At 34.9% G+C, this 27,853-nt stretch overlaps 1 protein-coding gene across 6 annotated transcripts in view; it reads right to left on the bottom strand.

Annotated features, from left to right (window-relative positions):
* ANKRD12 (ankyrin repeat domain 12) overlaps positions 1 to 27,853 on the bottom strand; it is a 135,662-nt gene that overhangs the window by 83,502 nt on the left and 24,307 nt on the right. For 5 of the 6 annotated variants that reach the window (XM_019712593.2, XM_019712592.2, XM_074340357.1 and 2 more), the window contains exons 2-3: positions 19,118 to 19,255; positions 8,194 to 8,341 (exon numbers count right to left, since the gene is read on the bottom strand). In XM_019712593.2, the coding sequence (XP_019568152.2) occupies positions 8,194 to 8,341; positions 19,118 to 19,204 (235 nt within the window). In that variant the 5' untranslated portion in view covers positions 19,205 to 19,255. The remainder of the gene's footprint in view (positions 1 to 8,193; positions 8,342 to 19,117; positions 19,256 to 27,853) is intronic. The other variant, XM_074340361.1, reaches the window with a different exon arrangement.

The following is a 27,853-nucleotide window of genomic DNA, read 5'->3' as shown; positions in this document are numbered from 1 at the left end:
AAGATTAAATCAGGAGCTGGAAAATGCAAAGCTTCCATACTCTATCCCTTTACTCAACAATTTCTTCCTTCTTTGCTATATTGAGCCTAGACTATGTAACTATTGCTTCCTATTGCCGGTTTTGTAAAATACTGAGTGCTAAGCACACCTACCATGTTTTCCCGAAAATAAGACCTAATAGGAAAATAAGCCCTAGCATGATTTTTCAGGATGCTCGTAATATAAGCCCTACTCCAAAAATAAGCATCAGTTAAGATCGTCAGCCAGACGGACGCATTTAGTACGTCTGTTGCAACACACAACAGATGTATTGAATTATAAAATAACATTAATACATAAATATAAATAAATAATATCATTGACATTAATACTTAAAATAAATAATATAAATTATAATTAAGTATTTGTAAATACCCAAGCAGGGGCCTTTGGACAAGAGGTAAACGCCTATGTAAACAGATGAACTCGAGACATATTGACAAATGACCAACCGGAGTACACACAACGCATGAATAATGTGCGTACTTGATAATAAACCGATGTGGTTGTGTCTAATGTTAATCTTTATAATTCAATACATTGTGTGTTGTAACGGACGTACTTAATGCATTCGTGTGAAATAAAGAAACATTTTCTGAATTTTGGAGCCTGCAATTTTTCGTCGCTTTTGTGTGGACCATCATTCTTTTTTTTTTTTATTGGGGAACAGTGTGTACTTCCAGGCCTTTTTTTCCAAGTCAAGTTGTTGTCTTTTCAGTCTTAGCTGTGGAGGGCGCAGCTCAGCTCCACATCCAGATGCCATTTCTAGTTGCAGGGGGCGCAGCCCACCATCCCTTGTGGGAGTTGAACCGGCAACCTTGTGGTTGAGAGGACGCACTTCAACCAACTGAGCCATCCGGGAGCTCAGCGGCAGCTCAGGTCAAGGTGCCATGTTCAATCTTAGTTGCAGGGGGCAGAGCCCACCATCCCTTGCGGGACTCGAGGAATTGAACTGACAACCTTGTGGTTGAGAGCCGGTGCTCCAACCAACTGAGCCATCCGGGAGGCAGCTCAGCTCAAGGTGCCATGTTTAATCTTAGTTGCAGGGGGCAGAGCCCACCATCCCTTGCGGGACTCGAGGAATCAAACTGGCAACCTTGTGGTTGGAGCCCACTGGCCCATGTGGGAATCGAACCGGCAGCCTTCGGAGTTAGGCGCGTGGAGCTCTAACCACCGGGCCGGCCCTGGACCATCATTCTTAACTGTCATCACTTTTGTTGCTACTCCTGTCTCGTAAGTCTTCAATTAACACTTGATTTAATGGTAGATCTAAAGGGAATAATATTTTGACCACCAGACAAGATGAGTGGAAAAAGAAAGCTATTCCGTCGAGTACAAGAAAGGAATCATGGAGGACTCCTGGGGCAAGAATCTTAAGGCTTTCTGCAAAGAGAAGAAGCTGGATCTCTGAATGGTCCGAAAATGGCGAGCACAGTACGATAACCTCAGTCAACAGGAGGATGAGTGAAATGCTAAGAAGCGCAAGTGTGGATCAGGTGGGCAACCATTATTTCCTGAGCTGGAAGACATCATTGGTGAATAGGTTGCTGACAGGAGAGCAAAGGCTTTGGTTGTGTGCAGGGCTGATAGTCAAGCATTTGCCCTCGCAATGGCACCACAGTTAGAAATATCCCCAGAAGAATTCAAAGCATCACAACACTAGCTGGATGGCTTCCTTCAGCGATATGAACTGTCTCTAAGATCAACAACACTGTTCAAGCTGGAAGATACTGACGTTATTAAACGTGCACTTGCATTCAAGTCCTTTGTTGATGGCATCGACTTTTCTAAATACCAACTCTCCAACATGATTGCTATGGATGAAGCTGCACTGTTTATGGGCTAAGGATCTCAAACGACAATTGATCCAAGGGGTGCCTCGTCAATCTACATTCCCTCCACTGGTTATGAAAGTGCACGTGTTACCTGTATTTTGGCAATTCGTCTGGATGGAAAGAACGCCCCATCTCTAATCATCACTAAGGGCAAGAAAGATAAGGTTGAACGTGTTTCAGGCATTTATGTTCTTGAAACCGAAAAAGCCTGGTGCACACCAGCAGTTATAAGGAAGTGGGTCGATTTAATGCTGCCACTTGTTTTGCAAGGTGGCGAAAGAGATCTGATAGTCTGAGATTCAGCCAGCACTCACCGCGCTAAAGACATGAAGAACTTCCTTGCAGAGAGAAGAATAGATGAAATAATGATTCCCGCAGGAGTGACTGCCTATCTCCAGACTCTTGATATTGCAATAAACAAGCCATTCAAGGATCATTAGCGCATGGAAATCAATGACTACATTGAAAATAGAATGGAGAGAAATCAGCGTGGAAACTTTGTGAAGCCTAGCCTCCAAGAGGTCGTGACTTGGGTGAAGAATTCATGGGATAAAATCACTGACAGCTGTGTTGCCAATGCACTACGAGCAGGCTACATGGACAAGAAGTGCTCCTTTAAGGAGAGCTCTATTGCTGGACATGAGAGATTGGGGCCAATGGTTCTACAGGAAATGGAGTCACAAGAAATTCAAGCCAGAATTCACAGTTTAGAGAGTTATGATGCTGTTTCATAAGAAGATGACATGACTGTATTTGAGTAAATGTAGATTTTTGTACATGAATAAATGGAGATTTCTGTACATGAAAAAGTAAGATATCCCCTGAAAATAAGCCCTAATGCATCTTTTGGAGAAAAAATTAATATAAGAACCCAGTCTTATTTTCAGGGAAATACGGTATTATTTCTCCCTGATACGTTCTGTACAGCAAGGCCAAGACAAGCAATACTTGTATTTTAAAAGCCATCTTTTTAAGGTAATATACTGTTCTAGGTTGCAAGAGAATAAGTAACAATACCAAGAATGACTAAAAGGGTTTGCATTGTATGTTTTTAAATTTTTATATTAAAATATCAGGGGGAAGGGTTGGAGAAAATCTGTAATAAATAATCTCTGTGAAAATCACCAAAATGTGATTAAGCACTGATTTCACCTGCTACTTTAACAGTTACCAGAAAAATTATATTTGTTTTCTTATTTTAAAAAGTTTCTCTCTCCAAATTTGCTCAAATCATATTAAATAGGGTAAATTCTTTAATGGCATCTAAAGTCTCAGGAAAATAAAACTTCTAAGGATGGCTGGCAGAGAAGATTTAGTTTAAAACATTTGAACATGCTCTACAACTGTTACCGTGGACTTTGGAAACAGATAATATTGTGCCTCTTTGGATTTTCTCATACCACATTGTCTACAGATGCCAAAAGAAAAAATAAGTAAGCAAATAAATAATGCTTACTAAGAGAAAACAAATATTTTTAAAAAGTGAAAGGTGTTGTACCTTTCTAGTTATTTAAACATACACACTAAAATGATGAAGTGCTACTTGTTTACCTCTACAGAATATTAGATCTGTTAAAACCTAAAGAAAAACATGTGCCCCAATGCTATTTGAGGTTAAAGAATATTTATATACTGCTGGAGACTTTGTAACTAATTGTAATTATTTGGAGAAACATCATAGAAATGTTTAACTTTTTTAATCCTGCAACCATACTCCTGGGAATGAAAAGAAACAATTTATGGTATAACAAAATCTGCAAAGATGCTCTTGATGGCCATTACTCATAACAAAGTAACTGTAAATTTAGTGTGGAGGCCAAGAAGAGACTCCGTGTCAAGGGATACCTTTGGATACCATTAGACTAGGAAAGAACATATATGAGATTTTATGACTGATGTTCCGGAATAAAGTTCATTTAGGCAGAAACATTAATAACTATTAAAGATAACAGCAGTTATCAGTTATTAATTACTGTGCTAAAAACTTTATATTATACAATGGCAGTACTGTAAGTTACCTACTCAATATTCACTCGTCCTTTCTTACTAGAAATACTACAGTTTTAATTAAGGTGACAATATGCCCAACTGAAAGTATCTGACTTTTCAGACTCCCCAGCAACTAGGGTAGCCTAACCAATGAGATGAAGGCAGAAGTTCCTAGGGAGGTTGTTTCATCAGTAAAAAGGAAAAGTCTCACTGGGAGAAAGATACTTTTGTCATCAGTCCTTCCTCCTAATTTCTGCCCAGGAAGAAGACTTCTTGTGACTATAAGGCAAAATACTTAAGGACAAAGCCCATGTGTGAGCTAAGGGTGGCAGAGCAGAAAGATGAAAAGACCCCACCCAGTCCCTGATGGTATTATAGTACTGCTATATCAAGTGTGAACTATCTATGTCTGGTCATATTGCACTAGATTTAAAAAATCCCTATCTATTTAAGCCAGTCTTATTCACTTTTGTGTTTTAATTAATGCATCACAAACTTAGTTTCCACGTTATGTCTCTTAAAGGTAACGATTCTCTGAAGTTGGTATTATTTATTACATGCACTTTTACAGATAAAGAAAAACTGGGACTTTTATCTGTCTAGTCAACAATTCCTTTTCTAGAAAGTGTTATTGTTGAAAAAATTAATAAATGTTAAAAAATTAAGAATTTAGAAAGTTTAAGACACACTAGAGTAAATAAAAATGAAGATTAAGAATGACTTGTCACACTAATGGCATTATTACTGATTTTGGGGACCACGGGGCCTTCCTTGGACAATATAATTTTTTTTTTTTTTTTAAAGTAATGACTGTGCTCGCTTCGGCAGCACATATACTAAAAAAGTAATGACTGTCTTTTATAAAAATAAGTTCATTATTTTAAAAGTTCAAGTCATACGAAAGTATATAAAGAAAGTCACAAATCATCCCAAATCCTGGAAGTAAAATGTTAACATTTGATGAGTATCCAAGTATCCCTCTAAATACAAATACAAAGGAATTTCAGGGAGGGAGGGAAGGAGACAAAGAAATTTATGTAAGAATTGGAAAATATCACACACACGAGCTATTTTTAAATAAAAAGTTGTAATATTAATTTATTTAAAATCAAATATAAAAAGGGAAAAAAAGCCAAGGGAACTGTTTCTTCTCTATAAGAGATATCATATACTAAAATATAAACACACCTATATAAACATGTATAAACTAATTTTAAATAAGATTAAAAATTTTAAGCAATCATCTAAAAAATTATTTTAGATATCAGTTAATCCCTCGGTATGAGAGATGATGAACTGAATAGTACCATTAACACTTTCTCTTTATTCCCTACCTATTCTTTTATTTTTCACTACTTTAGGGTTTATAATATTTACATTTTTGTTCTAGACTCATAATACACCCACTGGGTTTAGGCTTAGTTTTACAATGAAACAGTCTTTTAAACCATCTTATCTTTCCATATGAGTGTTAATATTTGTCCTGTGTGCACATACAAATATATGTATTCAAACAGTACCTATTACTCTGTAAACCTATTTTTTTCACTTTATACACTATGAACATCTTTCTATACTGCATATTCTTCTACAATTTTATTTTTAAGGGTAAAAGCATTATTTCTTCATTGAATTTACCATACTTTAACAAATCCTATATTACTTGACACTATTTTCCTGTTATTTTTGCTATTATAAGGAAAGCTAAGTAAATATACTTAAAGATAATTTCAAAATAAGTCAAGTGTTAACAAACTTTCAGTTTTTGATATATGTTGTCATATTTACCTCTAATAAGGTACTCCTATAATTCAGACCTACTATATATAAAGCAAGTTCCTATTTCCAACCAGGGACCACTTGATATGATTTAGGTCAACAACAAGGTTGTTAATAGTTACAAATTGTATTTCTTTGATTATTATCGATTCCTTTCCATATATTTCTTTCCAACTGTAATTTTGTTTTTCTGAAATACCTGCTTGTATCTTTTGTCCATTTTCCCATTTTTGTGTTTTTCTCTTCCCATCTAGGAGATGTTTAAATATTAAATATATTAAAATAAGGGTTGTCATATGTTAATATTTCTCCCTTCTGTATTTTTATAATTTCATCTAATAACTTAAAATACAGTACACTCTAAAAAAGATCAATGTCAAATATGGGGTTTGATGCTATAATTATCTTTCATATGAAAAATACCACTTAATACCGTGTTTCCCCGAAAATAAGACCTAGCTGGGCAATGAGTTCTAATGTGTCTTTTGGAGCAAAAATTAATGTAAGACCCGGTTTTACTTTACTATAATATAAAACCCAGTCTTATATAATATAAAACCAGGTATAATATAATATAATATAATATAATATAATATAATATAATATAATATAATATAATATAAATACAATATAATAAACTATAATACCAGGTCTTATATTAATTTTTGTTCCAAAAGACACATTAGAGCTGATTGTCTGCCTAGGTTTTGGGGAAACGGTAGTACTCTGAATTCCACCTTATTTTTAATTATGAAAATAAGACACCTGGATTGTAAATAAGACATTCTGCTTTGGACCTGGGTAAATTCTTCTTAATGCTGTGTGTATGTGTGTGTGTACGAAACTAAAGCCTTCATCTGTTATTTACAAAAATTTATAAATTCAGCATATCAAAAATATAAATACATGTTTAAATCCATCAAAATATTGTTTAGCATTAGCATGTAACCTTTCCAAAAGAAAAACAAAAGTTTGTTATGAAACACTCTTAAAGAGAGAGACCTGCAACATATCACTAAATTAGGTAAGTGGAAAAACTGTAACGGGGGAAGTATATAATCCAATTAATAAAATATGACTTAAATTATGTTTACTCAGTGCCTAAAGTTCATGTCTTCCTAAGTAACATTTTCTCCTTTATTTTATTCTAAATAAAAGACAAATAATCCATCTGATCTAATAACAAAAGTTTCTATGGGAAGTTTATTATTTTGAAACCTTATTTATTTCTAAAAATGTTAACACTTTGAATTCACCTAAATCCCGTCTTCAAACTACTACCAGAAATATTACTGTCACTGGAAAACAAAACCTGGCTAATGTAAGTACTTCAAAAATGACTACCAAAAGGACTTCCAGGGAGGAAATACAAGTTAAATCTTATAAATCTAAAGACCCATTAAGTGTCTTCTCAGCTAAGTGATCTAAGTACTAGCTTGAGAACATTGCTTAAGGAGAAGGAGTCATGCTTCAGGGGAAAAAAAAAAGATTCTGCATCTATAGGAAAAGCCAGTGTAACTTAAAATGAGCAAAGCACACAATTTCTTAATTACTTCAAAAAAGAGTAATTTCCAAGATTTAAAAATGTCATGAGTGTTTAAGAACAATTTCTAGTTCAAGCTAAGAGACTTTACCTACTATCTACCTACCTATTACTAACAGTGTGTATTAAAAATTTTTTTTCTAAAGCTATGTTAGTATAGGGCATTTCAAAAGTCTTTGGGGTATTTTCGCCGATTCCAGAGACAAGGTAATTCCAGTACTGATGATTAAGATGGCTAGAAAGCTGTAAGTAGGATATAATCTCTGCACATAAACTCAGGATGGAACACTAACTTTCTGTGAGTGAAGCTAAAACATTCTTAAGAACAATTCATTATTAATATTTCAGGCAAGGGATAAAACAATTATGATAATTACATAATAAACATTCAAGTTTATATTAGTTTCAAGAAATTATTAGTTCAGGGCTAAAATACAATCTAGGAATTTATTAGATAGTGGTAATAGGTTCTAATTTATTATAAATTACTGGGATTGATGTGAAGTATCATTTCTGATATATAAGAATATTGAGAAAAAAAAGTACTGTGAATTGGGCTTAGGTAGTTAGGATCAATATATTTTTTTTCTTTTTTTTTGGCACGGTGGGGAACATATTTCTGATTTCTGAATCTAAAATACCTACACTTCTTTCTTTGGTGGGATCAATAATGTGTCCACAAAAACTCAACAACTTTTTCTCACAACTACCACACCCTATGCTCCCTATCAATGAATAAATTTCATCATTGAAATGCTCTTTGAACAATTATGTTCTGAAAGTGATTTGTAATGAACACTAAGAGAGTTAAGGAAAAAAACAAATTGTTTTTATATCTGATTAGAAATCATGTTTAGTGAGAACTATATGAATTTCTGCCCCAAAGCGATAAATCTGAAATACTGAAATACAAATATTTCTTTACAAAATGGAGTGCAAGAATGATATGAGAAAAATCATAGTAAAAGATGATTAAGATTTTATCAGAAAAACAACAAAATATTCTACCTGTATCTGAATCTCGTTCTTCATTTCTTGATGGGCTAATGGTAAAAGGAAGTTTACGTTTCATGGATGATTTCTCTTTCATCTCCTTGCCCACATCACTTCGATCAATTTTTGGAGTTTTGCTATAGGATGCAATCTTGTCTTTACTCTATTAAAAAAAATCAAATATGAATAGAGTTATAACAATATTAGCTAAGCAATACACTATTAAAAATACTTTATGAAGGACATTTTCAAACACACAAAAATGTGGAGCGTGTATTATAAACTATTACTGTCCTCAATGTACTCAAGACCAGATTCATTATAACATTTCTCTAACTTGTTTCACATTCCCATACTTTTACATAATAATAGAATTTTAAAACAATAAAACAAAGTATCTTAAATATGAAAGACTCTATGTCTAAGTATAATAGAAATATTATCACTAATGAACAAATATGAAGGTGAAAAAGTGATTTGGCATTGAATTAAACAAATTGTGTTTTATTAATATCATGTGCCCACTCACTCAGGTGAAGTATCCTACTGTCATGGTGTATAGCTGTTGTCAAGTTCACTCTTATAATCCAACATCCAAATTGGTGCAGCACATCTAAACTGAGCTATGTAGCAGGAGAGCTTAAAAGAATAGTCCTCAAACTACAATAAATAGATATAATTGTACAGATTCTCAGAGGCAAATTAGAAGTAGACTGAGATTGCAGGAGACACTAAGAAAGCTTTCAGCCCAAGACAGAAAATAAACTAAAGGAAGGATGAGGGGAAGAAGGGGTATTAAAAAAACCCCACAAAACTGAATTTTTTTAAAAAGTGGAATTCATCAATAAAACCAAAAGAGCAACAGAACATCTACACTTTTAGTGAGTCTAATCATGAAAATGCGAGAAGAGAAAAATAAAGATTAGAACTGAGACCTGCATACAATTCCAGAGATGTTAAAAAGTTACAAAAGAATAATACTGTATTCATTTTTATACCACTAAAAATTTAAGACCTGGAAAACGGATTATTTTTTTAAATAACATGCATTTTTACAATTAGTTATGAAAGAAAACCTGAATAGATTAATGATACTCAGAGAAGACAGTAAGTCCAAAGCCAAAGCTTTATGTTTAAAAAAGGTACCTAGCCCAGATTTTACAGATTTTTTTTTAAATAAAAAAAATTCAAGGAACAGATATTCTCCACTTCATATAACAATGCTACAGCACAAAAGAAAAGCTACCCAATCAATTTTATAAGTTTAAAATAAAACTGATACCAAGAAGAGTACCAAAAAAATTATAGACTATATTGCTTACAAAGTAAGTGCAAACATAAACTGTCCTAAATAAATTGTGAAATTTAACTTAGTGTCTTAGAAAGATAATGTATCATAGTCAAGCAGGGTTCATCCAAAGAATGTAAGAATAGCTCATTATTAGAAAATCTTAAGACAATTCACTGGATCAAAATATTAAAGAAAAACCACATGATGACTTTAATCGGTGACAATATCATCTGAATAGACTCTATATTCATTATTGAGAAATCTATTAGATAATTAGGAAGAGAATGTGACTCCCCTATGTTTTAACTGATACAGATACTGAAGAATAAAAGCCTCATGTTATTTATTTCCCAGTTATAAAGTAAAATCCTCTTAACCCTTTTTTTTTCCACTTCTGCCAATGAAATAGAGCTTCACAGGCATACATTTTGCTTATAAGGCTGCTTAAAAATGTAGGTTTTATTATTATTCAGGTATGATGAGGCCAACATATTAGAAGACCACTGCCACTGAAAGATAGTTTGTTACTCACAGTTCGTAAGAAGAGGGGGCACACCATACCACACAGGGCGACATGGGGATGTACCAGGGTGGGTCGGGTGGCAATAGGAGAGGAGGGAAATGAAGGCAAAAGTTTTTACTGTGGTTTCAGCAGGCTTAGGAGGTATATGTGCTGTTTCTCTTATTATCTGGTACCTGGCTCTGGGGTGATTATTAAGGCAGCGGATAGTGGCCCTGAGTGTGAGCTGAATCAAGTTCGTGGTTGGGGATGCACTGACAAATAAAAAGGCATGATTAATACCAACAAAATTCTAGAGACTTGCCTTAAAAATATGAATTTTATTAATAAAAGAATCTAAAAAAAACATGAAGACGTCCCTTCTCTCTCTGTTGCACCGGTGTAAGTAAAGATACTGTTCTGTGCGATAAAACAAATTAAAAGAAACCAACCTGATAACACGTTAAATGGAAAATGTTCACAAGAATATACTGATCATGCTTTCCTGTGTAATATGGTGATTAGTGTGAATATTTCTAACTGCTACCAACCTGTTCTGTTCTCTGTAAAATAAAACTGTCTTTGGAAGTGTAATTTAAAGGGTTTTGTGAAATTCTTCGTACTTTAAAAATTCTTTTTAGACCTGGGGAAAGTAACTTTGAAAAAATCAGTTACTTCTGATTGTCTTGAAATTTCTGTATTAACCAAATGATATAAATACTCTGTCAATTCAGGAGAGAATCACTGGCACATCCTTCCATATCCATGATATAAAAAAGTGTATGACTCTGTTAGGTTTATTATTTTTAAAATTTTAAGTCCTTTTCATTTAAATTAATGTTATTCTTTCAATAAACTACAATAGCATTCCTACACAGTAATGAATGGCAAGACAAGAATGACCTTCTGTCACTGCTGCTATTAAACAATGTACTCATAGTCTTTACCAACTCAGCAAGATAGAAAAAAGAAGAGGTAAAAATTTACCTAGAAAAAGAGAAAAAAATATATATATACATAAGTAAAGAGAAAACTCTTAAAGTAATATAAACCAAAATGTTAATGGCTATCTGTAGGTAATGGCATTTCAGGTATGTTGAGAGACAACTTTCTGTGGCTCTCTTGCATTTCTACGCATCTTGCAAGCAGAGGCACTAATTCCCTTTGTTCTGGACTACCTTTTCAAGGATATCTGTATAGAGAATAGCCTTGGAAGACACAGCATCTCCCTCTGGAGCAAAGGGCAGGTCTATTTACCCTTTAGTATAATAAATAATTTCTCCCTTTGGGGCAAAGGTCAAGTAGACTTACTGCCCATTATTAAAGATATACGGTTCCTCTCCTGTAATACAACCCACTATACGTGTAGTTGTCACTTGGCCCTCCCTGCATCCCTTTGTGAGTAACAGGGCTCAGGGAACAGCCACAAATGCTGATATATGGCTATTGCCATTGCTATAAGAAATAAACTTTCTTTTATATCTGACCCAGGAGTCTCACATCTTCTGCCAGCATCCATGAAACTGATTAGCTTTCAAGTAGGGTAGAGTAAATCTCAGCTCTTGCACAGTTTTTGACAAGACCATTTTTATTTTCATTATTCTTATGTGTACTAATTTTTCTACAATGACCATGTATTGTATTACTTGAATAAAAAAATGTCTCAAGGGGTGGCCAGATGGCTGTTGGTTAGAGCACAAGCTCTGCATAACAGGGTTGGTGGTATGATTCCCACATAGGCCAGTGAGCTGCGCCCTCCGCAACCAGATTGAAGACAACGACTTGGAGCTGATGGGCCCTGGAGAAAGTGTTCCCCAATAAAAAATTTAAAAAAAAAAAAAGTCTCGATTATCACTTGGATAGAAGATAATGAAGATCTGAACTACAATATATTGATAATGAAAAGGACAGGACAGAGCTACTTATTAGACGGTTAAATGATTAACATAAATTCTCACACTTTATGAATTACATTATCATAGGTTTTATGAAAGATTTTGCTTTCCAAGTTGTAAATACTAATTCATCACTAAAAACTGCAGTGGAAAAATTTCTCTTTTTTTTTTTTTTTTTAATTAAATTTATTGGGGTGACAATTGTTAGTAAAATTACATAGATTTCAGGTGTACAATTCTGTATTACATCATCTATAAATCCCATTGTATGTTCATCACCCAGAGTCAGTTCTTCCATCACCATATATTCGATCCCCCTTACCCTCACCTCCCCCCCCACCCCCCTTACCCTCTGGCAACCACTAAACTATTGTCCGTGTCTATGAGTTTCTGTTTCTCATTTGTTTGTCTAAACCAAAACCAATAGGAAAAAAAAATCCGACAGATTAGCAGTGAAAGGATAAAATATTTGAAAAATTGTAAGTAGATATTTTTGGTGAACCCCTATTGAAATATTTAACGAGGTAATGAAAGCACTTTACAGAAAAAGTATATTGCCATAGAATGTATTATTTAAACTTATGCTCTATTTAAATGCATTTAAGAAATTAAATTTTGGTCCAGATTTTATTAATTTAGGCTCATAACAGTAACAGTCCTAACATTTTATTGGAAGAAAAAAACTCAGCAAAAGGTAGAGGCTAGCTTCAATGCCAATCACTCACTAAAAGATAAGCATGAGATTATGCTTTGTAAATATATAGGTGAATAATATGGTCACGCCTTCTTCTCTCCTACCCTCCCATCATTTTGTTACAAGCTGCAACAGTAACATGGTCTATAAGCAGGAAATTTGGTATGGAAATTATGGCCCTTCCTCTTTTAAGGTACAAGCAGTCAAATATCTATTAAAAACTGAACAAAATTATTTCTAACAACAACTTTTGATATCAAGCTGCTTGAAAATCCCAAAACAGGACAGTAAGCATCATGTATATTGCCTGAGAAGAGCATGTAATCTTGAAAAAATATTGAATGATTAAACAGATACTTAATAGTTAAAGAAATCCCTTTAGATAAGGCCAAAGTTAATAATAAATGAGGAATCTAGTAGTTTGTATACATCCTTCCTACTTACGTTATAAATCTAGTGATTAGTAAGTATCCTTAATTTACCTAAACCGTGTTTTTTGCTCTACTTTTTTTTTTATTGGAGAATATTGGGGAACAGTGTGTTTCTCCAGGGCCCATCAGCTCCAAGTCGTCGTCCTTCAATCTAGTTGTGGAGGGCGCAGCTCAGCTCCAAGTCCAGTTGCCGTTTTCAATCTTTAGTTGCAGGGGGCACAGCCCACCATCCTATGTGGGAATTGAACCAGCAACCTTGTTGTTGAGAGCTTGCGCTCTAACCTACTGAGCCATCCGGCCGCCCCTCCAGCAGCTCAGCGGCAACTAGTAGTCTTCAATCTAGTTGTGGAGGGCGCAGCTCACTGGCCCATATGGGAAATGAACCAGCAACCCTGTTGTTCAGAGCTCACGCTCTAACCAACTGAGCCATCTAGCTGTCCTAAACCATGTTTTTAATAGAAATATACTAGTGAAAAGTGTGTTGCTTTTTGCTCTTGTCTCTACACTTTTAAGAAATCACACTTTTATGACGGCAATGCTCAGGCACTTCTGTATATTTAGTGGAGGCTTTCAAAAGACATGTACAAAGTATTTACATAGTAAGAATAAAATCTTCAGCAAGTTTAGCTTTATACATTCAAACTCCAAAAGTAACATCAAGCACCAGGTATAATTTCACAGATGTAACCTTTACTACATTTGAACATTTAGAAATACAAATTCTAATTGTTTCCTCAAATCTAACACTGTATTTTGTCCCCACGCTACTAAAATTACTTTTCCAAGGTCATTTTAAGTTGTCTCAACTGACAACATGCAATGGCCTCATTTTTCCTATTAACCTCTGTGGCACTTGGCATAGATTCCCTTGGCCACTCTTCTCTGTGTAATCTCTCCTGTTTCTCTGTCCTCTTCACTCTGTGTGTCTCGATTCCCCTTAAAATAGTTGAATTCCTCAGGGTACACTCTCATCCACTCTTGCCCCACTCTTGGGGTGGCATCTCCATACCTATAGGTTACTCTTCCACAAATCCTCATATATTTACTTCAATCTAGCTGTTTTGAATGCTAGATTCATATCTAACTGCCTACTAATACTTCTACTTTGGTGTTCTGATGGTCAACTCAACTCGACAAGTACAAACCAAACATTCTTCTCAAAACAACCGGTTCCTTTCCCTGAATTCCCTCTCAGGAAACATCCAATCAACCTGAGTGGACCCAGACTACATATACCAGTAAGTTTAATTCATTCAACATTTTTTAGATCTGCCAACTTTTCTCCATCCCCACAACTACTGTCCAGACTGGCTTTTACTTGTATTTTTAAAAAACACTCTGACTGGTTTCTATGGCTCTTCCCTTCTAGATTGATGGCTACAAATAAATTCCAAGATCCTTAGCAAGGCACACAGGCCAAAATAAACTGGCCCCTGTTTAATGCTCATCACCTACTTTACACCCTTCATAGGCTACATTGTATCTCATAGGCACTACGTACAGATTCATGTCTTTTTTACAGCTTCTGCTTGGACAACCTTTTGTTCCTACTTTCCTATTGGTCATACACTCATTCATCGTGCAGAATCCAGATTAAGTATCTTTTCTATTGTAAGACCATCCCCGAACCTCTTAAAATTGACTGCTTTTCTCCTTTTTCTCTTATCATTGTACACTCAATACTTTCATTAGTATGCATCTTACAATGGTACAGAAATTCTCAAAGTACAGTCCCTGAGACCATTTTGGGGGATGTACAGGGCCAGAAGAACACAACAGGAATCCCATGTAAGGTTTGTTGGATAAAATGAATAAATTAATGATGTCAATCTCCTTAAGATTTGTCACATTAGAATACATTTGGGGAAACTTTATGGTGGAATGGAGATACTGGCAATTTATCTTCCCAAGAAACAACGATAAACCTGGACAAAACAACCATTTCAAGGCTTTAGAAATTGAAGAAAAGTAAACAACAAATTGAGAAGCATTTTCGAGAAAAACTGAACTACAGATAAGAACAGTGAGAATCTTTGGCTTTTTTGCCTGGGATTGCTCTTATTCCCTGGCCAATGTTTAGTTTACATAAAGTGCTACTACCAGGGTGGGGCTGGTGGTGAAAACCAGTATCTTTGCTGCGAGAGTGTCGACCTGGATTGGTGTTGGTGTTGAGGGCTAAAAACCCACATCCAGCAGCACTGTTGATAAAAATAGCAAACAAGGTAGGAAACAGAGGGTGGAAAAACAGTTCTATTACTCTAAGGTTGTGGTCCTGCTGTTGGGGAGCAGCAGCTGATGGATAAGTCAGAAATTTAACTGGGAGACTGCAGAAATGAGAGAGACATACAGAGTGCTAGATAAGATTGCCACACATCCCTGGCTGACCGGGAAGCAGCCAGGCATGTAAATATGCGGGGAAGACCTAAGCATATTAAGCTCTTCATATATCCTTCACTGACTAGGAGATTGCATGTACATCCACAGGAGATGTATACAATCTTAGCTGACTAGGAGGCTGCATAAGGAAAATCTGGGTAAGCCCAGCAGAAAGTAAATGCCAGGGTAGACATGAAAAATACCTGAACACTGAATGCACCTCCCAACACACACAGAGATCTGCCAGCAGAAGGTGAAAAGAAAGTCTTACTGGATCATGATGTCTGAGTACAACATCTGACCAATCAATGGCTGCTGACTTTTCTATGTAGCTATAAGGGCAATCCCTAGGAAGCAAGACTAAAAAAGAAAAAGAAAAAAACAGACACCGATGGTTGTGACAAATACTGTAAACACCTGACATTTTACTAAAAACAAACAAACAAAATAGAAACCTAGCAAAAATTACAACTTTCAGGTGGGAAATAATGAGAACCCACAACTACTACAATATATGACCTAAATTGTCCAGTTTTCAATGAAAATTAAGATATACAAAAAAGGAAAGAAAAAGTATTCAATAGAAACTTCTCTGAATGGGCCCAGATACTAAATTTGACAGAGTTGATAGAAATAAAGAAATTAAACAATGTTTAATGAATTAAAAATATGACAACAATGACATCATATAGAGAATATCAATAAAAAAAATTACAAAAAGGGAAAAATGGAAATACAGGATTTGAAAACAGTAACTGAAAATGTACTAGATATGTTCAATAGCAGATATGAGATGCCCCCCACCCCAAAAATTGGTAAATTAAACATCCCAAATCTCATAAAACAGCATTACTCTACAGATCCAGGAAGCTCAACAAACCTCACATAAGACAAACACAAAGTGATCCTAAACACAGTACAGTCAAACTGTTTAAAGACAAAAGAGAACAGCAATAACAAAAAATTTATAATCAGGACAAAGGTACAAAATTCTCATCAGAAACAGTTAAAGCAAGAAAGTGGGATGATATATTCAATTTAATAAAAGAAAAAAGTTAACTAAGAATTTTAGCATCCAACAAACTATCCTTTGAAAATAAAGGCAGCCATGAAAGACAAATCTACTGCATAACTTCATTTATATGAAATATCAATAAGCAAACCTACATAGACAGAAAGTAGATTGGGTGGCTACCCAGGGCTGTGGAAATTGGGGACAGGATGGGGAGTGACTGCTAATGGGTACATAGGGTTTCTTTTATTGGGTGAAAACGTGCTAAAATTGATAGTGATGATTGCACAACTCTGTAAATACACTAAAAACTACTGAATCATACACTTTGAAGGAGTAAATTGTATGGTATGGGAATTATATCTTAATAAAACTGTTTTTAAAAATGGCAAAATCAAGATATTCCTAGATCAATGAAGAGTGAGAGAAAACATGGATGAAGATGTCTTATAGTAAATACTAAGGAAAATTCTTATAGACTGTAAGGAAATGACACCAAACAATAACTTGAATCCATAGGAAAAAATTTAAATTGCCCAAATTGGTAAATTTGTAGGTAAAAACAAAAAACTGTATAAATATAATTTCTCTTTTCTTCTCTTATTTAAGAGGTAAAATTGTATAAACAATAATTATAACATTCTGTGGTTGGGTTAATAACAAATATACATATAAACTATATTACATAGATTAACACAAAGGAAGGGGAGGAAATGGAGCTATATTGGAATTAAATCAACATTAACCTGTAGTAATTAAGAGTGTATGTTATAATCCCTAGATCAACAATTTAAGATAATTCAAGGAACATACTTTGAAGAAAACCACAAAAATTTAAATTTACACTGAAAATATTTTTTAAAATGGTATCATAGATGTGACAGAAACAAAAAGATATGAAATAAAAGAACAAAGAGCAAAACAACAGATATAAATCAATAATTACATTAAATGTGAGTAGATTAAACACTAACAAAAAGGCAGAGATTACCAGTACAATCATCAAGAAATAAAAGTATCGATGATAGCCATCCTGACTGGGGTAGGTGAGAGGTTTTGGGAACGTACAGAGGGATAGTGGATGGGGGGAGGGGGGTTCACACAGTGTGAGGGATATAAATGATAAACGTCTAAGTTTTGCTTTGTCTTGTGCACCTGAAACTAATTTAAAAAATAAATAAATAAATAAAAATTAAAAAAAAGAAAAAAAGAAATAAAAGTATCCATATTGGGAAAGAAGTAAAATTATCTTTAGATGCAGATGACATCATCCTACATGTAGAAAATTCTCAGGAATCCACAAAGTTTTGGAATCAATAAATGCATTTAGTAAGGTCATAGGATACAAGATCACTATATAAAAATCAATTGCATTTCTATATACTAGCCATGAAAAATCCAGAATGAAATTACCTACTATAGTGTCCAAGAGAATAAAATATGAACAATTTAACAAGTGAAACGCAAGATTTGTACACTTAAAACTACAAAGCATTACTCAGAGAAACTATCTAAATTAATGGAGAGATATTCTGTGGGGATGGATTGGAAGACATATTGTTAAGACGGCAATACTACTCAAAGTGACCTATAGATTCAATGTACTGATTCAATACAAGCCCAGCAGGCATTTTTTTTGCAAAAACTGACAAGCTAGTCCTAAAACTCATATGGAAGTGTAAAGGATCCTGAATTGCCAAAATAACTTTTGAAAAGCAAGTTGAAATGTTACACTTCCTGATTTTGAAAGCAGATTTAGGATTGTCTGAGGCTTGGGATGGAACAGACTGACTATAAATGGACAGGAGAATCTTTTAGCAAGGATAGAAATATTCTAAACTGGATTGTGATGATGACTGCACAACTCTGTTAAGTTTACCAAAAATCACTGAATTATACATTAAATGGGTGAATTTTATGGTATATAAATTACACCTCAATAAAACTGTTAAAGAAAAGATTTGTATACACATGTTCATAGCAGTTTTACTCATGTTAGCCAAACACTGGAAGAATTTCAGAGTCCTTTAACAAGAAAATGGCTTAAAGGGAAAGAAGACTTAAAAGGAAAAAAAAAAATCAAAGATAATGTGTAAGACTAACTAGATAAAGGAGAGACTAGCGATAGTGAAACCAGTTAGGAGACAACTGCAGAGTATACAAGGTTTTGAGAGTCGGAATCAAATGGGAGTGAAGAATAGATATAAAAAGAATCACAGGTCTTGCAACTAACAAAAACTGTTAACATTAACTGAGCACTGTGTACCAAGCATTGTATTAAGCACAATACTTATATCATTTGACTGTCACAACAATTCTATAAAGCATCATTGTCCTCTATTACAGGGATAGAGAGAAAGAGAGACTCTAAGATTGGAAAAGTTATATAAATTTACCCAAAGTTACAGACATGGAAAATGGAATTGCTACTGTGCATGTGTATTTTGCTCCTAGGGGTCAGGGGGTGGAGAAATGCCAAATGACTGTGAGGTCTTGTATTTCCCCCTATTTCAATGATTATCTCTTAAGTAATCGTGTGATCTTAGTAATTGTGTTATCTCAGGGAATGAAAAATAATCTTCATCCACAGGAATCGAATTTATTTCTAAAAGACTTAGACAAATGGTTTGGATTTATCTGGCATTCACACTGCTTATTTTATGAGTAATTACTAAAAATACTAAATTGGGAACTTTTCCAAGTTCCAAAAGGGTCAACAAATCTTTAGTATAATCATATACCTTTCTTCCATATGGTTTTTCTACCATATTGCTGTCACTGTCAGAATTTTCACTCTGAACTGGTTTTGTGAACCCAGATTTGGGCATCTTATAGCTCTTCAGCTAGCTTCTTCTTTTATCAGTCTTCTCATCGTGGATCTGTAAAGAATAGATATATAAGGATTATTTGTATACACACACAATAAAACCTACTGTTTATGCAATTTGCAATAGTGTAGTTTGGTTTTCTCTGTCTCCATAATTTATTTTCTCAGAGAGGCTATCGTAACCTATATAAGTTTTCACTGAACAATATGAGCTTCTAATTAAAGTTCTCTTGTTCAAGTCCACTCAGGTTGTCACTGAACAGGAAAAAAGAGAACTACTTTTATATTTCTTCCCACCTTCTTTAGACTAATAATCAGTTTTTTGGGTAATCAGAAACAGCCGAAGTGGAAGCAGTGGCAAAGGGTTAGTCATTCCAGCCTGGCTCTAGAGGTAGAAACTCCTAATAGATTCTCTGGTAGCTCGGCATTGGTCTGCCAGTTATTTGTAAACATCCAACCAAGAACCTGATAGGTTTGATTGGTAATTTTACATTTAATTCTATTTTTAATTAATTTAAATTAATTAAACCCTTCCTACTTAAAATCTCTGGAGTGGTTTATTATCCTTCACTGAACTCCCAGATATTCCCAGGCATTTAGTGATTCTATCAACCTACTCATTGATTTAATCCTTATCATATTGTACTATAATTATTACTTCATGTATCATTTTCTTTACAATTTGTTCAGCCTTCTGTCTCCTGCTCTGCAAGCTGACTTAATAGGACAAGAACCCTCTTAGAAGCTTATGCTTAGGTATAAGCTTTTACACCTGTGTTGTTGTATGATTACCTATAAACTACATGTGGTTGTTCAAAGTTAAAGTAATTAAATTAAGTAGCTACCACTCTATACAGTGTAGATGTACAATGTTTCTATTATCACAGAAAGCTCAGCTGCGCACTACTGGGCTAGACTGAGGCTGCGGGTCAACAGGAGCAGGACTTGAACCTTAACAACAAGCAGAACGAGAAGCCTAATTTTAACTATTTCATTCTATAAATTTCCTATAAATAGATTTATAGGTCCAAGAAAGCTACATTCTAGTATCTATGTGAATTAATACTCAGATACCTTGAACAGAGGATTAGTAAAATTTTGCATGTTCTTCAAATTGTTCTACTGGTGCTTTAAAATTTGTTTGGTTTTGACAGATAACCAAATATCCCTTAAATGAATTAAGTTAATCTGTAAATTATCAAAACTAGATTAATATGGATATAGCCAAATTAGATTATAATCCAACAAAAACAATGCCAGAGTTCAAATAGTTCAAACCTTTCATTTTTATAAAGGAAACCAACTTGAAGAAATAAAACTTTTTGACCCTACACACAAAAGGCAGAATTTACCTTGGGGTCATTTAATTGTTTCAACTATTACCATATAAACAGAATCACTTAAACACAGCACTCTGTCTAAATCATACAGAGTAAGAGTTGAGTCATATATAACAGAAAAATTCTGACTCAAAGCAAAATTGAACTGTATAATGTCAACAAGCAGTAGCCTAGGCAACACTATGACGATAAAGCAGTATGTCCTTTGCACATCAAAGTTATTGGTGAACAAAGTTGTGTTATGAATATTTTTTGGAAAAAATTACACATGACAGTAATATTATATTAATAGAACGTATGTTTAAAAAAGCTTGTATTATTTTTCAATAACTTTACTTAGAAAATTTCAACATTAAGAATAAAAATCACAATTAGACTCCAAAAATATTACTTCGATCAACAAATATTAAGCATGTAATACACAGTTATGTTCTGGACCCACAACATACACTGTAATCACTAGAACAACCACTACACAAACTATACAAAGAGATAATAAAAACGACATTAAATATATTAAAATGGAATTTTTTATTTATTTACAGTTTTTATTAAATTTATGGGGGTGTCATTGGTTTAAAATGGAATTTTTTTGTAGGAAAGCGAAAGTGATTTACTGAAAATGAAAGTTCACACTTGAGAAGAAAGAGTGGGCCAACTCAGACAATTAGTCACGTAAAATAGAATATTTTAAGATGCAGAAATAATCCAATACAAGGCAGGAAATGAAAAATTGAGGATTGAAAAACAGATGGAACAAAGAAAACAGTAACAGGCCTAACAATAATCCAAGACAGCAGAGTAGGAAACGCTGGTTGCCTCCTCTTGTGACCACATTAAAATTCAACTAAATCTAGAGAACCATTTGAAAACTAACTCAACAGAAGTCCTATAACTGGGTATATAAAGAAGCCACATCGAGACAGGAGTGGCAGAAACATGAAACAGGCCTGCCCCACACACGTGTGGCTGTTGAGAATCGGGAGGGATATCTTGGCTATGGAGATCACCCCTCCATGAAGAGTGAAGAGACCCCGGCTCCACACTGAGCACCCCGAGTATTGGTGCGGGAAGAGGAACCCACACGATATCTGGCTGTGAAAAACAATGGGGATTTCAACCATCCAGGAGAAATGGAAGGCTGCCATAAACACAGACATTCTCTTAAAGGGCAAATTCCCTCTTTTGCAGGCCCTTACCCTGGGCTCCGGTGGAGGTATGGTGACTTGGGAAGAATCAGAGAAATATGGGAAGAGACTAAGTTGTGCAGCTGAAGGGGGAGAATGGGAAAAATAGTTGTCATTTTCCCAGTGTAGAATCTTCCTCCTGTACAACTAGCAGGAGGGCAGGCGGGCGCCATCTTTCCTCTGTTGAGCCCTCCCATATGTAGCCATATCTGACTCTGCATTGGCCTGGTGAACTCCACCCACTCCACCGTGGGACCAACGATATCCAAATCGTGCAAGCAGGACGATCCTTTCCCCCAATAGCCAGCCCTGCTCACACTGCACTGTTTCTTGGATAACTCTAGGGGGTCCGTGGGCTCCAGATGGGCAATGACTGGCCTCCGTGTGCTCTGAGACTTTTGCTAAGTAGCTCCATACTCAGCACTGGGACCAAACCAGAATTTATGTTACCTTGGTGAACACCTCCTGTTTCACCCTGGTGACTCCCTCAGATACCACATCACCAAACTCATGCACTGCCCGAGGCTCTTTCAGCAGCTGAGCCTTATGGGAGCTGGAAGGCAGCAGCAGACCTCAGAATGTCCTGGGCTTTTTCTAGAACAACCCTAGGCCCAATATGGGTGGGAGCTGTCCTGCATTCACAGCCTGGCCTATCCGATGTGCCTCCAGGTCCAGCACACGGAATATAAAAAGGCACTTAGACAGAGGGATAGTGGATGGGGGGAGGGGGCTTCACACAGTGTGAGGGATATAAATGATAAACGTCTAAGTTTTGCTTTGTCTTGTGCACCTGAAACTAATAAAAAAAAAAAAGGCACTTAGAAACCATAAAAAAGAACCAATCAAAAACAAAGAATACAATAACTGAAACAAAGAATACACTAGAAGGAATCACCAGCAGACTAAATGAAACAGAGGATCAAATCAGTGATTTGGAAGAGAAGGTAGCAGAATACACCAAATCAGAACAGCACAAAACAAATAAATAAATAAAAATCCAAAAAATGAGGGGAGTTTAAGGGGCCCCTAGGACATCAAGTGTAACAACATTTGCATCACAGAGTACCAGAAAGAAAAGGGAGAACCTACTTTTAGAAATAACAACTGAAAACTTTCCTAACCTGGTGAAAACAATAGCGCAGAGAGTCCCAAAAAAGATGAACCCAAACAGGGCCACACCAATTAAAACGGTAAAGGCTAAAGACAATGAGAGAATACTAAAAGCAGCAAGAGAAAGGCACCTAGTAATTTATAAAGGAGCTCCCCTAAGTTTGTCAGCTGTTTTCTCAACAGAAACTTTGAAAGCCAGAAGTGACTGGCACTAAATATTCAACCTAATGAAAAGCAAGGACCTACAACCAATAATACCTATGAAGGCTATCATTTAAAATTGAAGGAGAGATAAAAAGTTTCCCAGAAAAGAAAAAGCTAAAGGAGTTCATCACCACCAAACCAGTATTACAAGAAATGTGAAAGGGACTTCAGTAAGAAGTTTGTGTGTGTGTGTGTGTGTGTGTGCGCGCGCGCACGGTGTGTCGGACATAAAGATGAAAAAAAAATCAGTAACTATATACCTATCAATAATCACGTTAAATGTAAGTGGGTTTAATATTCCAATCAAAAGACATAGGTTAGCTGAATGAATAAGAAAACAAGACTCATACATATACTGTCTACAAGAGACCCACTTCAGATCAAAAGACACATACAGACTAAAAGTAAAGGAATGGATAAAGATATTATATGTGAATGGAAATGAAAAATAAAAAAGCTGGGTAGCAATACTTACATCAGATAAAATGGACTTTAAAACAAAGACTATAATAAGAGACAAAGAAGGTTATTACATAATGATAAAGGGATCAAACAAGAGGCTATAACCCTTGTAAATATTTGTGCAGCCAACATAGGAGCACAAACACTGACCAACATAAAGGGAGAGATCAACAGTAATACAATCATAGTAGAAAATTTTAACACCTTATTGACACCAATGGACAGATCTTCCAGACAGAAAAATCAAGGAAACAGTGGCCTTAAATGACACACTAGACCAGATGAATTTAAATTTTTAGAGCATTTCACCCCAAAGCAGCAGAATATATATTCTGCTAAAGTACACATGGAACATTTTCTAAGACAGACCAAATGTTAGGCCCAAAACAAGTCTCAATAAACTTAAGAATACTGAAATCATAACAAGTGTCTTCTCTGACTACAATGGTATGAAACTGGAAATAAATTACTAGAAGAAAAACTAAAAAACACACAAACACATGGAGGCTAAATAACATGCTACTAAATATTGAAGGGGTCAATGACAACATATAGAAAGAAATCAAATATACTTTGAGACAAATGAAAACAATGACACAAAATCTGTGGGACACAACGAAAGCAGTCCTAAGAGGGAAATTCACAGCAATACTGGCCTACCTCAAGAAACAAGAAAAAGCTTAAATAAACGATCTAACCTTACACTTAAAGGAACTAGAAAAAGAACAGCAAAGACAGCCCAAAGTGAGTAAAAGGGGGGAAAAAAAATGAAGATTAGAGTGGAAATAAAACAGAATCTTAAAAAAAATAAAATAAAATAAATCAATAAAACCAAGAGCTGATTCTTTGAAAAGATAAATAAAATTGACAAACCTTTAACCAGACTCACCAAGGAAAAAAAAAAAGAGAGCACCCAAACAAAATCAGAAATGAACGAGACCACAGGAATACAAAAAAATTTAAAGAAAATACTATGAGCAATTATATGCAACAAACTGGACAATCTAGAAGAAATGGATAAAATCCTAGAAACATACAATCTTCCAAGACCAAATCAAGAAGAAACAGAAAATCTGATCCAACTGATTACTACTAATGAAATCAAATCAGTAATCAAAAAAATCCCAACAATCAAAATCCTAGAACGGATGGCTATAGGTAAATTTTATTAAACATACAAAGAATTAACACCTCTCAAACTATTCCAAAAAATTCAAGAAGCTGGAAAGCTCCCAAGCTCATTTAACGAGGCCACCATTACCCTGATTCCAAAACCAAAGACATTACAAAAAAAGAAAATTATAGGTCGATATTTCTCATAAACACGGATGCAAAAATCCTCAACAAAATAATTAGCAAACCAAATTCAGCAATACATTAAAAAGATCATACACCATGATCAAGTAGGATTTATTCCTGGGATGTAAGGTTAGTTTAATATCCTCAAGTCAATTAATGTGATACACCACATAAATAAAATGAAAGATAAAAATCATGTCATCATACCAATACATGAGAAAAAGCATCTGACAAACTCCAGCATCCATTTATAATACTCTTAGCAAACTGGGAATATAGGAAACATATCTCAACATAATAAAGGCTATATAGAATAAACCCACAGCTAACATCATATGCAACAGGGAAAAGCTGAACACATTCTCCTAACATCAGGAACAAGACAAGGATGCCCACTTCCACCAGTCTTTTACTCAATATAGTATTGGAAGTCCTAGGTACAGCAATCAGACAAGAAATAAAAGGCATTCATCGGAAAGCAAGAAGTAAAACTGTTATTATTTGCAGATGGCATGAGACTATACATAGAAAATCCTTAAGAGTCCACCAAAAAAATACTATCAGATCTGATAAATGAATTTAGTAATGTGGAAGAATACAAAACAGTTTTCAGAAATCGGTTACACTATTATACACCAAAACTGAAATGTCAGAAAGAGGAATTAAGATAATAATCCCATTTACAATTGCATCAGGAAATTAAAGTAAAATACCTGGGAATAAATTTAACCAAGGAGGTAAAAGACCTGTACTCGGAAAACTGTAGACACTGTAGACACTGTAGGACACTGAAGAAAAAAATTGAAGATACAAATAAATGGAATCATATACAGTGGTCATGGATAGGAAGACTTAACATTATTAAAATGTCCATACTATCCAAAGCAATCAACAGATTCAATGCAATCTCTATCAAAACACGAATGGCATTTTTTATAGGAGGACAAATAATTGTAACATTTACATGGAAACACAAAAGACCCGGAATAGCCAGAGCAATCTTGAGACACTGGAACAAAATTGGAGGCAGCACACTACCTGATATTAAACCACTCTACAAGGCTACAACAGCATGGTACTGGCATTAAATAAATATCACTCACACACACACACACACACACACACACACACACACACACACACACACAGATCAATGAAACAGAATAGAAAGGCCAGAAACAAACCCACACCTATATGGTCATTTAGTCTATGACAAATAAAGCAAGAACACACAGTGGGGTTAGGACAGTCTATTCAATAAATGGTGTTGGAAAAACTGCCAGATACATGCAAAAAATGAAAACTGGACCACCTTCTTACACTATACGCAGGAATAAACTCAAAATGCATTATAGACTTAAATGTAAGACCTGAAACCATAAAACTGTTAGAAGAAAATATAGACACTAAATTCTGACATTGTTATTAGTAGTATTTTTTCTCATCTATCTCCTCCCGCAAAGAAAACGAAACAAAAAATAAACACATGGGACTACATCAAATGAAAGTTTTTTTCACAGCAAAGAAAACCATCAATAAAACAAAGACAGCTCAAGGAATGGGGAAGATATTCATCAATGATACATCTCATAAGGGATCAATATCCAAAATTTATTTAAAAAATCTCACACAACTGAACACCAAAAAAAAAAAAAGATCCAATTAAAAAATGGGCAGAGGACCTGAATAGACATTTTTCCAAAGAGGACATACACATGGCCAAAAAAAAATATGAAAAGAGGGTAGCAAGGGAGGGGGTGGTAGATGAGGGTAAAAGGGATCAAATATATGGTGATGGAAGGAGAACTGACTCTGGGTGGTGAATACACAGCGTGATATATAGGTGATATATTACAGAATTGTACACCTGAAATCTATGTAACTTTACTAATAATTGTCACCCCAATAAACTTTAATTATAAAAAAAGATGTTCAACATCTTTTCATCAATCATCAGAGAAAGACAAATTAAAACCACAATGAGATGTGGCCTCACTCCTGTCAGAATGACCATCACCAATAAATCAACAAACAAGTGTTGGTGATGGATGTGGAGAAAAGGAAACCCTTGAGCACTGTTGGTGGGATTGCAAATTGGTGCAGCCACTATGGAAGACAGCATGGAAGTTCCTCAAAATATTAACAATAGAACTACCTTATAACCCAGCAATTCCACTACTGGGTATGTATCCGAAGGCATCCAAATCACTAGTTCCAAAAGATACATGCACCCCTATGTTCACTGCAGAACTATTTACAACAGCCAAGATATGGAAGCAACCCAGTCCATCAATACACGACTGGATAAAGATGTGATACATATGAACAATGGAATATTCCTCAGCCATAAGAAAAGAATGAAATCTTACCATCTGCAACAATACAGATGGACCTAGAGGGTATTATGTTAAATGAAATAAATCAGAGAAAGACAAATACCAAATGATCTCACTTATATGTGGAATCTAAAGAACAAAATAAACAAACAAAACAGAAACAGACTCATAGATACAGAGAACAAACTGATGGTTTCCAGAGGGGAGGGGGTTTGGGCAGCTGGTCAAAAAACATTAAGGGATTAAGAAATACAAATTGGTAGTTACAAAACAGTCACGAGGATGTAAAGCACAGCATAGAGAATATAGTTAATAATGTGCCAACAACTATGTATAGTGCCAGTTTGATACTAATCGGGGGATCACTGCATAAGTTATGTAGATGTCTCAACACTATGCTGTATACCTGAAACTAATATAAAACAATACTGAATACCAACTGTAACTGATAAAAATAATTTTAAAAAAGCAAAACTAGACAAGTGGCACTACATTAAACTTAAAAACTTATGCAACCCATGGAATGGGAGAAAATATTTGCAAACATGTTAATAGGCTTAATGTCCACGTATATAAAGAACTCAATAGAAACAAAAAAGCAAATAATCTGATTTAAGAACTGCAAAGGACTTGAATAGAAATTCCTCCAAAGAAGATACACAAATGGCCGATGAGCATATGAGACGGTGCTTAACATCATTAATCATCTGGG

Source organism: Rhinolophus sinicus, linkage group LG09, assembly GCF_036562045.2.
Source record: "Rhinolophus sinicus isolate RSC01 linkage group LG09, ASM3656204v1, whole genome shotgun sequence".
Lineage (NCBI taxonomy): Eukaryota > Metazoa > Chordata > Mammalia > Chiroptera > Rhinolophidae > Rhinolophus > Rhinolophus sinicus.
Note: the sequence above shows the minus strand (reverse complement) of the source record. Positions and strands in the feature narration are given on the sequence as shown.